Source organism: Dryobates pubescens, chromosome Z (genome assembly GCF_014839835.1).
Source record: "Dryobates pubescens isolate bDryPub1 chromosome Z, bDryPub1.pri, whole genome shotgun sequence".
NCBI classification, from domain to species: domain Eukaryota; kingdom Metazoa; phylum Chordata; class Aves; order Piciformes; family Picidae; genus Dryobates; species Dryobates pubescens.
Genome location: NC_071657.1, coordinates 54,909,714 through 54,922,308, shown reverse-complemented (window position 1 = coordinate 54,922,308; position 12,595 = coordinate 54,909,714). Strand labels below are relative to the sequence as shown.

General features: G+C 40.9%; 1 protein-coding gene across 1 annotated transcript in view; it reads left to right on the top strand.

Moving 5' to 3' along the window:
• Positions 1-12,595, top strand: part of SLC1A1 (solute carrier family 1 member 1) — a 53,127-nt gene that overhangs the window by 16,037 nt on the left and 24,495 nt on the right. The window contains exons 2-3 of the mRNA XM_054178411.1: positions 331-471; positions 12,337-12,429. Of these exons, the coding sequence (XP_054034386.1) occupies positions 331-471; positions 12,337-12,429 (234 nt within the window). The remainder of the gene's footprint in view (positions 1-330; positions 472-12,336; positions 12,430-12,595) is intronic.

Here is a 12,595-nt window from a genome sequence, read left to right as displayed (position 1 = left end):
AAATGCCAGTTACGGGTCTTCTAGAACTAATGAAAACAGGTAAAAAGTCACTGCTAGACTGCACTGCTAATTGGAGGGTGTAATCAAGATTTTTCTGAAGGCATACTTAAAGACATCCTCCAAATTTTGAATTATATGTGTTAATGCTGTGCCTATTAACATACAGAACAGAAAAGGAAAAATCTCTTTTCCATTTCTTTAGAAGCTCCACCATCACAGTAAAAATGAGTCTGTTGGTTGCTTTTATCTTACTGTTCTTCCCCTATTTTTTCCCATGTCTCTGTTACAAGTTAATGCTAATTTATGTCACATTTTTCCTGTGCTTTTTAGGTATTGGAGTTGGCATGCTGGTACGGGAATATGGCAAGCTGTCTAACCTGGATAAATTCTACTTTTCCTTCCCTGGGGAAGTGCTGATGAGAATGCTGAAACTCATCATTCTGCCATTAATTATATCAAGTATGATCACAGGTATGGCTGGAAATGTACTATTAGCTGATGAGATTATCAGTGTGGTTTAGCTCTCTTTCTAAAAATCCAGACCCTTTAAAAACTATTTGATGGAACACTAACAAAAAGTCTAGTTTGCATACATTTAGGTTGCATTTTCTGTATATAATGAGAATGTATCTGGAAGGACTAGCACCATTATCTGGTAATGAAAGAGGTGTGACATAATAACTTACACGTTTATAGATTCACGTATCTCTCCCTCTTTTCAGGAGTGGGTTAAACAGTTGCAAATTGCATCTCAAAGCTGCAACTCCACATTCTCAAGTACAGAGTTAACTATTATAAGTAGTCTTGTGCCGCCATTAAACAAGAAAGGGAGAGCTGATCTCATAGCTTACTATAATAAAAAGAGGAGGTTCCTTACCTACACCTCCCTGGTCTCAACAAGCTTCCATGAAGTACTTTGTGTGAGCTCTGGCATCTGCTCAATCCTTCTGTTTGTCTATTCAATTCACTGACCTGACAGAAAACTATAAATGACGAAAAAAAGAATTAAATCTGTTTGGGATGCTTGGTTCAAAGGTTTTTTGGGGCAGATGGAGGAGAGTGGGGAGGGAAACTGTGGCCAGGAAAGGGTTATGGAAAGAAGGGTAAAGCAAGCAAGCTATTGGCTGGAACCCTGCCATGGCATGCTAGAATTTGCTAACAGCTCATCCAGTAGGGAAAATTTGGAGAGATTTCCCTGGTCAAGCCCAAAGTGGGCTCCTACCAGACTTGTGCTGGTGATCATAACCTTCTGGGCATGGTCATTCAGCCAGTTTTCAATTCACCTCACTGTGCAGTTATCTAACTTATCCTTTGTCCATTTTCCTATGGGGATGTTGTGGGAGATAGTGCCAAAAGGCTTATTAAAGCCAAGGTAGACCACATGACTTTGCCCTTCTGAATTTTAGCACCAAAGCAAAATCCACACTTCGGAGAATATTGTAAAGAATAAAACAAAGAAGGTAATGGAAAATTTAAGGGAATATCCATGATGTGTCTTCAGCTATGTCTGTTACCAAGATGAGAATCTCACAGTTAGTGGTGTGGGTACCTCTCTCTGCATTTGGCTATGAACCCTCCCTGGAATGAAACACAAAAGCATTTTTCTCAAAAATAATATCATCATTGTCACAGAATCACCAAGGTTGGAAGAGACTTCAAAGATCATCAAGTCCAATCTGTCACCACAGACCTCATGACTAAACCATGGCACCAAGTGCCATGTCCAGTCCTCTCTTGAACACCTCCAGGGGTGGTGACTCCATCACCTCCCTGGGCAGCACATTCCAATGGCTAACAACTCTCTCAGTGAAGAACTTTCTCCTCACTTTGAGCCTAAACGTCCCCTGGTGCAGCTTGAGACTGTTCTGGTGCTGGTTGCCTGGGAGAAGAGACCAACCCCCTCCTGGCTACAACCTCCCTTCAGGTAGTTGCAGAGAGCAATGAGGTTTCCCCTGAGCCTCCTCTTCTCCAGGCTAAACAATCCCAGCTCCCTCAGCCTCTCCTCATAGGGCTTGTGCTCAAGGCCTCTCACCAGCCTTGTTGCCCTTCTCTGGACACATTCAAGTGTCTCAATGTCCTTCCTAAACTGAGGGGCCCAGAACTGGACACAGGACTCAAGGTGTGGCCTAACCAGTGCTGAGTACAGGGGCACAATGACTTCCCTGCTCCTGATGGCCACACTATTCTTGATACATGCCAGGATGCCACTGGCCTTCTTGGCCACCTGGGCTTGTCGACTACATGCAGGTCATAAAAGGATAGCACCGTAACCTGCATACTGGGACCAGATGTGTTCCTGATCTCCTCAGGATTTGCATATTATGCAGCCCCTTTTAGGGCTTATATCCAATATTCACGGCTGTCAGACCTGTGTACACGTTTACATGCTCAGTGACAGACATTTAGGGCACCAATAATACTGAAGTTACTTCAGTAAAACTGATGCAACACATCAGCTGGGCATGAATAACTATCTTTTTAGTTTATAAGCTAAAGGGATGCAACTTAGTTCTTCTTTGCTGCAGGCTGAAGGTGTGCACAGAGACAAGTGCAATGGCTTTTTTTTGGTGCATAATTGTAACCAGACCATGGTGCTAGGTCCAAGAGCATCTAGGAAGTTTGGATGCCTATGGGAGACTATTCTGTGAATGTGTGCCACATTAAAATACCTACATGCTCTGGGTGATCCTGTTCTGGCAGGGGGCTTGGACTAGATGATCTCCTGAGGTCCCTTCCAACCCCTAACATTCTGTGATTTTGGTGACTAGTAACGTTTTTGCTCAACAATCACCCAGATGTTTTTGAAAATACAGTGTGTATTTTTCTTTTAGGATTAGAATGTCTTCAAAGGTAATGTCATGTCTTGAAAAGCATCAACTTATACATATGCTTTTGAGACTGTGAGCTGTGCCCAAATGCATGTACCATGATCAGATCCCTGTCCATTTGGACATAATGATGTAATAAGCCTACAGAAGTGACAGAGATGGTGGAAATCACTCCTTGAGATTCCAGGGGTTTCTGCAAAATACAAACTGCTAGCAATTTTCACTTGTCGGGAGAAATCCTGGCTTAGTGGAAAAACTTCCACTGACTTCTCTGATTAGAGCAGGAACACATTCTATCTTTTAACTGAAAAAAGTCTCCCTCTGGTTAAATGGAGGGCTTTGTAGAATGTGGTTTTCATTCACAAACCCAGTACCTCAGAGTGTAAAAGAGGGAAGGTGTTTTTTATATTGATATTTTATGTTGCTTGCAAGTTGGAATTTGTTTGATTTTTAAGCTGACCTTCCCAAAGGCTGAACTGTAGCCTAATAAAAAGCTAACTTAAGCACCAAGCTTTTCTCTGTTTTGAAAAATTTGAAGAGAATAGTTAACAGGGGCTTGTTTTGGGAACAGAAGAATCTGGTTAGTGCCATATGCCCTGGTGAGACCCCTGGTGAGTTCCCCAACTCAGGAGAGACAGATCTGCTGGAGGGAGTCTAGTGGAGAGCCACTTGAGAATCTCCACTACAAAGAGAGCCTGAGAGATCTGGAGCTGTTTAGTCTTGAGAAGACTGAGAGGGGATTTGATCAATGGCTATAAATATCTCAGGGGTGGATATCAAGTGGAGGGGGCCAATCTCTTTTCAGTGGTGTGCAGTAATAAGACAAGGAACAATGGATACAAACTTGAACATAGAAGGTTTCACCTCAACATACAGAGAAACTTCTTTAGAGTGTGATGGAGCACTGGAACTGCCTAGAGAGGTTGTGGAGTCTTCTTCTTTGGAGACTTTCAAAACCCACCTGGATGCATTCCTGTGCAGACTACCCTAAGTGATCCTGCTTTGGCTGGGGGGTTGGTCTTGCAGCCTCTAACATTCTGTGATTCTGGGATCATCTTTTAAATTATTCTTAGTGTACCTCAGAGATTAATTTTAATTGTTCCCTTCTTATCATAAGTAGTTTAATGGATGGCAGACATAAGTTTAATTTACTCTGACCCATAAGTCCACCCCTGATCATTTAGGTCTGAATACCTATCTCTTATCACAGTACTTTTGAATCTGCATGAGATTTATCTCTCTTAAATTAGCTAATAGCACACTAATGCATCATTCATGTGATGGGCTTAGTTGTATTCTCAGTTTCTTGGTGTAGTGGCATGGGAAAATTGAAAATGAAAATAAAAAACTCAAAACCATTGCTATGACATTCAGAACTACACCTGTACTGATTGTAATACTCCACACCCCAAATCCACTTCTTTGAAATAATGTTGTTGATTTCCATTGTTCAAAAGTAAACTGTCAGTTTCCTACCTTGGTTCACTGTTTGGAAAGTTACTAGTTTGCTTTAGCACTATGCCACAGAGTTTGGTGAATGGAGAGAAAATGAGAGACAAAAAGGCTGAAATTCAATGGGGGAACCATCAGTATTAATCAGATTGTTCTTATTCCTGTTTAGTTTTGAAAGTCAAAACAGTTTACGCTTAAGCAATTTTGGGTTGGGTTGGGTTTTTTTGGTTTGGTTTGGGTTTGGTTTTGTGGGGGTTTTGGGCCCACAAGGTTAGTAATTGAAGTTAAAATAATACTGGGTTTGTGCTTATGCTTAGAAGCATGTCTGCCAGTTCCATTAGACATAAAATGCCTGCTTATTTAAGATACTGTAAAGGAGCACAGATAAAGAAATGGCAGGAGAACAAATCTGTTTCATTTTCTGTAATGCAGGGCTTCCTTTTTTTTTTGGTATCACTATTCCCAGGGTTTCACCTGCCTCAGCAGTTCCCATTTCTGTAGGTCCGAGAGGCGCAGCTATTGTGATACGCTCTGTGAATGAAGCGTCATTAACAGGCCCTGGATCACCAGCAGGCACACTAGTTTCCAGTCCTTCCAGTCCTAGTCTAGTTTAACATACACAGAAAGTGTTGATTGAGACACCTGCATGTTCTTTGCTTGCTTTTCAATGTTTCTGAAGTTAAAAGAGCCATCAAAAAAAGAGAGCAGGTCCATTGTAGAATATTAGTAAATTAGTTATCTGGACTCACACAGGAAACTCACCTTGTCCCTTTGTGTCATGTACATTGTGCAAAGAACAGAAAATGATACACTACTGTTACTGAGTTTTGCCTTCAGTTGTATTGAAGAATGTCTGAGATCCTGTCCCTTCTGTCCATGTGCAGTCATTGAGGCAAGGAGGACTGCAGAGTCATGGGCTATTAATGGACTTTGTGCCCATCCTCTTTGGATTACTTCTGTCACAGTCATCTACTGCTTTTCCGTCAATATTGGTTGACCTCATGCATCTTAGCTCCTACATTATTTAAGTTTTTAAATTATAGCAATAAAACTTTGAAGTGCACTTCTGGTTCATGGAGCATGATTACCAGCAGCTCTCAAGGGCAAAGAGCCCAACCACAACAGCCATTCTGCATCTGTGGCAGTCACTCTTCCTGTCCCAGCCATGTCAGCTGGGGTCTGCTGATGGCACCACTGAATGGGTCTGGCATCCATTAGCATGTTATGCTTCTCTATTTTGGAGCTCAGAGTGTAAACAAGAATGCCACTATAGAAAGCAGATTGCATTCACTTTTTATGGCATTTCCCTGTGTTTTGATACCATGACAGATTTTAAAATATAGTTCCATGTTTAAGTTTTCTTTTTAAGAGTCTGGGACCTAAAACTTGTGCTTCTATATGTTTTACCACTTGTAATTTTGAGATAATTGAAGTATTTCACTTCTCCAGATTTTATGTATGGACTCCATACATTTTGCACTTGCAGCAGCACAGAGGCAGTGTTTCTGCCACATCCATGAACTGAATCTGATTTCTCTTATGAATCTTGCTGGCCTGTCCATCTTGGCAGACTGATGTCTCAGCTTCCCTTCTTACAAGCTCTTACTATATTCCTGCCTGAAAAGGCATTAACTTGAGATTATATACCTACTAAGAGCTCTCTAGAGGAAAATTAAAATTTTCCTACACATAATACTATTTGCAAATAAGAGGAATGGAAGGCAGGCAGTACTAATATCTGCATTCTATATGTGTAATCCAATACTTGTACCTTTCTAGGGAAAGGTCATAATACAATGCTATAATGCTGGTTGTGTCTACTGCCTGGAGGGCAGCACAACTGCCCTGGGACCCCTTAGCACAACAAGTATAGCAGTGTTGGCAAGGGGAGATAAACAGCACAGCCTTTTGTTAATGGTCAATTTGTTGTGCAGATAAAGTGAGGTGGTGGAAGAAACAGATCCTGTCAGTTTCCCTTGATTTTCAGAAGTTTTGAGAACCGCTAAGGACTGCCAGAAATGCACTTGATGATGACAATGAAATTTGTAGAGCAGCAAAACAAAAAGTGCCAAGGTGTCTAGGTGAGATTGTTATTACTGAACAGTAAAACACAGCACCAAATTACAGATATAATCTCTCATAATATAGTGAAAAAGAACACCTTATGCTCAGAACCATATGACAAATGTAGAATGTAGTGTTATTCCCCTATGGAACCAGTAAGCAGAAATCACTGTGTGGTGGTTTGAGCCTTAACTGGGATTTAAGAGCTCAGATGTGGGGCAAGACTGAGAATCCCTCCCCTGCAACCTCCTTTCCCAATTGAGAGAAAGTAGGGAAGGGAGAAAGAACAGGGAGAGATAAGGGAAGAAGGAAAAACAAAAAAGGAAAGAAAGGAGGATAAGGAAAAAAAGGAGGAGGTGAATTTACTGAGAAATAATTTGGATTTGGTTTGGAAGTAGAGAGGTAAAATTTTCTTTAAACAATGTATCTACATATACATATACATGTGTGTATGTGTATGTGTATATATATAATAATAACAGGAAGGGTTCACAAAGGTATGGAACATGGATGGATAGGGAAAATATACAAACCCAACAGTCCTTTGAAGAAGCATGGGTGCAGAAGGGAGAAAGACCAGGCCCAACCACATGGCAGAGAACCAGGGAGCCAGCAGCGACTCTTAGTCCTTTCATCCTTGCAAGGCAGAAGCAAAAGAGAGCAAATGGCTGCAGTGTCTTCCTTTTTATAGGCTTGCTGGACAGGGAGGGGGAGTGGAACAGACTAACTTGGTTTCCCAGGGAGAAAACCCCTCTCTGGGGAGAGCAAGGCTCTCACAACCCCTCCCCTCCCCTGCTTTCAGGATGGGCATAACCCATCACACACTAGAAGTCAGAATAGCCTTGTGATTGTTTCCAGTCCTTAATACAACCCTGTCCAATCCCATGCTGGAGAGCTAGGTGCAGGCAAACCTCATGAAGTTCAATAAGTACAAGTGCAGGGTCCTACATCTGGGCAGGAATAACAACAGGCACCAGTACAGGTTAGGGTCTGCCCTTCTGGAAAGCAGCGCCACAGAGAAAGACGCTGGAGTGCTGGTGGAGAGCAAGTTCTCCATGGGACAACAATGTGCCCTTGTGGTATCTTGGGATGCATCAATAAAAGTGTGTCCAGTTGGTCTAGGGACATTCTTCTACCCCTCTACTCTGCCCTGGTGAGACCACAACTGCAGTTCTGTGTCCAGTTTTGGGCTCTTCCCCAGTTCAAGAAAGACAGAGATCTGCTGGGGAGAATCCAATGGAGAGCCATGAGGATGATTAATCATAGAATCATAGAATTATAGAATCATAGAATCAAAGAATCAGTAAGGGTTGGAAAAGACCTCAAAGATCATCAAGTCCAACCTGTCACCCAAGACCTCATGACTACTAAACCATGGCACCAAGTGCTACATCCAGTTTTTACTTTTAAAAAACATCCACCCAATCACCCAGTGATTGCCCATTGGAATGGGCTGCCCAAGGAGGTGGTGGAGTCACCATCACTGGAGGTGTTCAGGAGGAGACTTGATAGGATGCTTGGTTTCATGGTTTAGTTGGTTGGGTGGTGTTGGATGATAGGTTGGACACGATGATCTTGAAAGTCTCTTCCAACCTGGTTTATTCTATTCTATTCTATTCTATCAAGCATCCCTCTAGAACTGGATTAGGGGACTTGAGCATCTCCCCTCTGAAGAGAGACTGAGATCCCTGGGGCTGTTTAGTCTTGAGAAGAGAAGACTGAGAGGGGATCTGATCAGTGTCTATAAATATCTGAGGGGTGAGTGTCAAGTGGATGGAGGCAATCTCTTTTTGGTGGTACACAGTAATAAGACAAGGAACAATGGGTTCAAACTTGAACACAGAAGATTTCACTTCAACATGAGGAGAAACTTCTTTACAGTGAGAGTGATGGAGCACTGGAACAGGCTGCCCAGGAAGGTTGTGGAGTCTCCTTCTCTGGAGACTTTCAAAACCCACCTGGATGCATTCCTGTGCAGACTACCCTAAGTGATCCTGCTTTGGCAGGGAGGTTGGACCCGATGATCTTTTGAGGTCCCTTCCAACCTCTGATAATACTGTGATACTGTGATATTAACAGGCTTTAACACCAGTTAGTGTCTTTTGTGATCATCTCCCTCAAGTCTTGTGTATCACAGCCACAGGACTGCATTCCATGCTTCAGTGGCTGTAGCTGAATTAGGCATCTCTTATAGGAACATTCAAGGAACTAATCTGAAATACTGCAGTTTTGAAATGCCATGGGATGGAGAAGAATCCATTATGCCTATTTAAATTCTGTAAGGCAGATTTTGTTTGTTTTATCTGCTCAAACCTGTTTAAACAATATAAAACTCAGGTATAGGCTGAGGAAGTGAAAGACCACAGAAAATAGTTATAAAAGCTTAGCGGTAATCCACAGCAGATACCCAGGTTTAATTACACTGTTTTTGTGATCTTTACTTACAGTATGACCCAAAGGGACAAAAAGCCTCAAAAATGCTCTGAACCAGACAATGAGGCAGGAGCCAGTGGGTCTTGTTTATCAGGTTTTTCAGGTCTGGGTTTTCATTGTCCAGGCTTGTCTGAACATGTCCTGGAGCCCGAGTGGGCCAGGTGGGTGTGCTTTTGGCCACGTTTGGAGAAAAGCCTTTCTATAGGTTACAATGTCAGGGTGTTATCCCCCAGTCTGTGTTGTCACTGCCCATTATTGTCTCAGGAAATCTATAAGTACCAGCCCAAAGAGCCAGAGCCTTGCCTTGCAATTGTCCATGCTCTGGAAGGAATCACAAGCCTTGCTTGGAAGCCAAACTGTGGTCCAGACAGGACCGCAAAGACCCCTCGCTGTTTTAGCGTTGTAAAGCCCAGGAGCAGACAGACGTGTCTTGCTGGGCCAAGAGGCGAACCCTGGAGGAGCTGAGTCCCTGGGACAGTTTCATTTGATTGGAGTAAGGAGCAAGTGCCACTGTGAAAGTTGCAGCAGAAGAGCCTCCTTTCTACAAAGCTTTCAGCTACAAAGCCTTTGGGAGCAAATCCTGTCTCAGCAACAAGCTGCAGACACCAACAGAAAGTGAAACTCTGCTCCTGCAGCCTCCACGTGGTGGACACCATTTTGGTTTTGTTCAAATCCTCAACTGTGCCAGGAGGTATCAGGATCAGTGAGGAACTACAATATCTGATTTTTATAAGCATCTATTGCAGGTCTGTTGCCCTAGGGAATTCTGGAGTTCCCCCCCCTCCTTGTGGGCAACTGCCAGCTTCATTGCCGATGTTCCTTTCTCTTCACAGTTTAACGTGCTGTTTGTCGTTTCTGGATTTTTGTTCATATTGTTTAAATTGTTCCTTGTTCCTGCTGGTGAGGTATCTGTTCCTCAACTGAACATCTCAAACCTGCAAATAGGTTTTATTAATACTTTTTGTGCGATGTTTATGATTAATAAAATTATTAATATTTTTATTAATCGCTCTGCTTATTGAATATTGAACAGCCTTTTACCGGTCATAACACAGCACTGCAAGCTTTCCATTTTGAGTAGTGTGTGTGCCATCTTAGTTTGAGAAATGTTACCTGTGAACTGAAATCAGTGTTAGTTGCATGTTTTATTTAGTACATATTCCATTAACTCTTGCATTTATGTCAAAAGAAATAATAAAGCCATGGTATTCTTTCAAAATAATGTAATTCTTTGAGAAGACAGCTGGTAGCTACCAATTATTATGTATTATCAATTGCACACTAAAGACAGTAAGACATATCTGGAGGGAAATCTATTCATATATTGTGTTTTCCTCACAAGCTAACATGAAAAAAACCAAAGCTTATCAGCATAGAACACCAAATGCAAACCTGTGTCTTTGGCACTTACAGTCAATGTTACTACGATCTCTAAATTGAATTGTAATCCTGAATGCAGTTTTGTTTCAGAGTACAAAAAACCAAACCCACTGCTGCCATCCTCAAAAGATACTTCATTCAGTCATGTCTGTCTGACTGATCTGTATGTTTTTATAGTTACTAGCAAAGCACTGTGGAAGCACAAGCTGAATTCTAGTGTCGCTCAGTCACTAACAGGATCATTATCCAGTTTAAAAAAGCAAGGGCAAAGTTTTCCCTTAATTATACCTCTATAACTCAAATGAGCATAACAGTTTGTAAAGGGATTTAATTTGGAGCCAGAAGACAGATGTCACAGGAACTTCACGTTAGTTGTAGAATCTTTATAACAGTACTCCAGGGGAATAACCTTGCATGATCATTAGCCTCTTGGCTGAGTCAGCTAGACCATTAAGAAAAAAAGCCACTTAAGGCAAGTTTTGTGAAGCACTCTGTCCCATGAAAAGATTATTTTCTTATCTCCATTGTTTGTCTAACTGCTGTTGACAGTCAGTACAAGTTTTAGAATAAAATTGCATTGTTTATATTTTTTATGAACTTTTCATTAAAAGACATGGAACTGTGGCAGTACCAGTGGCTCTCTTTTAAATACATGATGTAAAGTCTTTAAGTCTTCTAAGTCTTCAGGTGTAGAAGTCTGAATACTAAGAGCCTTTAACATGAGCTCTTTTTACTGTGCACAGAACCCATTTATTTATTATTATTCTCAAGTTGTCACTACCATGATTTCCATGTCTGAACCCACAGCCTTGCAAAATTCCTCCTTTATGCCTGTTTTTCCTGATTCTCAAGGCGAGAAGTAAAAATGATGGCCCAGATTCTGTGTTTGTGCTTCTAACAATACCTTTAGTGCTGACATCGTCCTGTAATAGCTGTGCCTTTTGGTTTTTTTTTCCCTGTGTGCTGGTCTCAATTCTCTTACCATATGAATAGTTCTTTTATTATCCTTATTTGCTGTACAAGTGAGTTAGTATTTACATCCTGATTTCTGCATGTATATCTAGTGCTCAGTCTGATGATGTGCTATCCCATAGAAGATCCAAAAATAACCAAATAGGTGATGAAATAAAATAACCTTCATTCTCCCCTCCTAGTACTGTTTGCATTTTGAATAACATTTAACAGAACAAGTAAGACATTATATGAATGCTGTAGGCACAAGTTGTTACTGCTGTTAATACACCTTCTGAAGGAAACATCAGTGCATGGTTGAAGTATGCTTGCTAAAATCCTTTTTGAGCTCAGAAGTTACATTTGAGTCAGAAAGATCTTTTGATTTTTCTTCCTTAGTTTTTAAAGCTTCTTTTTTTTCCCTGTACAAAATCATGCTTCTCTGAGGTTAAATATCTTCATGGTATTTTTGCTTTCTGTACTAGGGAATCTGGCCAGAGTTTTATAATCTAAGTCAGTAAACATAAAAATATAAATGGATTTCAAATGTATATAGAAGATATAAGTGAATTATTAACTACTGTGGTTATAGACAGTAAGGTTTTACAGCCACAATGCTCACTTTGCCATAGTTACTTAATTGTATGTGTGCAAATATAACTGTCACTCTTTTGTATAAAAAATACTTTATGAGAAGTTTTGTATAATACTGTTGCCAGAAGTGAAGTCCATCTCAGTGTAACACCTTCCTCAGCATTTTCCCCACTTTCATTAATGAAGATGATCCCACCAGAATGAAGATTCATTGTCTGTGTGTGCCTTTGAGCCACCTTGGACAACAGTCCTGGCAGTTCCCTTCCCATGGTGTTTGGTTTTAAAGCTAAAATGTTACAGATTTGAAGAAAGTGAAGCTGTTATTGAAGTGAATATGGAAATATACTGTAACATGCTTTAATAAACCAGGGAAGTCTAACTGATCATGAACATCAGGGAATTAGAAAATTTTGACTGTCTTCTTTCTAGAAAAACCTAGGAAACCAGATTTTTGCAAAGAAGGAGAAGCAGATATATTGGTTTGATAAAGACAATTGGGTATTTAAAAACATTTTGAATAAGGAAAAAATTCCTGTGGAAAAATGAGAGTCAGTAAGTAATTGCCCTTACAAAAACAGTGAATTTCTTCTTAGAATGCTTTTCAGTATTTGTGTTTTTGTGGTTCTTCTTGCAGGTGTTGCTGCTTTGGATTCCAATGTTTCTGGGAAGATTGGTTTGCGAGCAGTCATGTATTATTTCTGCACTACAGTCATTGCTGTAATACTAGGTACTCTGTGGTAACTTCAACTTGTAAAATCCTCAGCTTTGCCTAATTACAGTTACACAGTGCTGTGACTTTACTAATTTCCCAAGACAGGATGGGATGAAGAGAGAGACAGGAATCATACCAAACACCTTGACATCTTGTAGTTAGGTACAGGTAGAATTTAGTC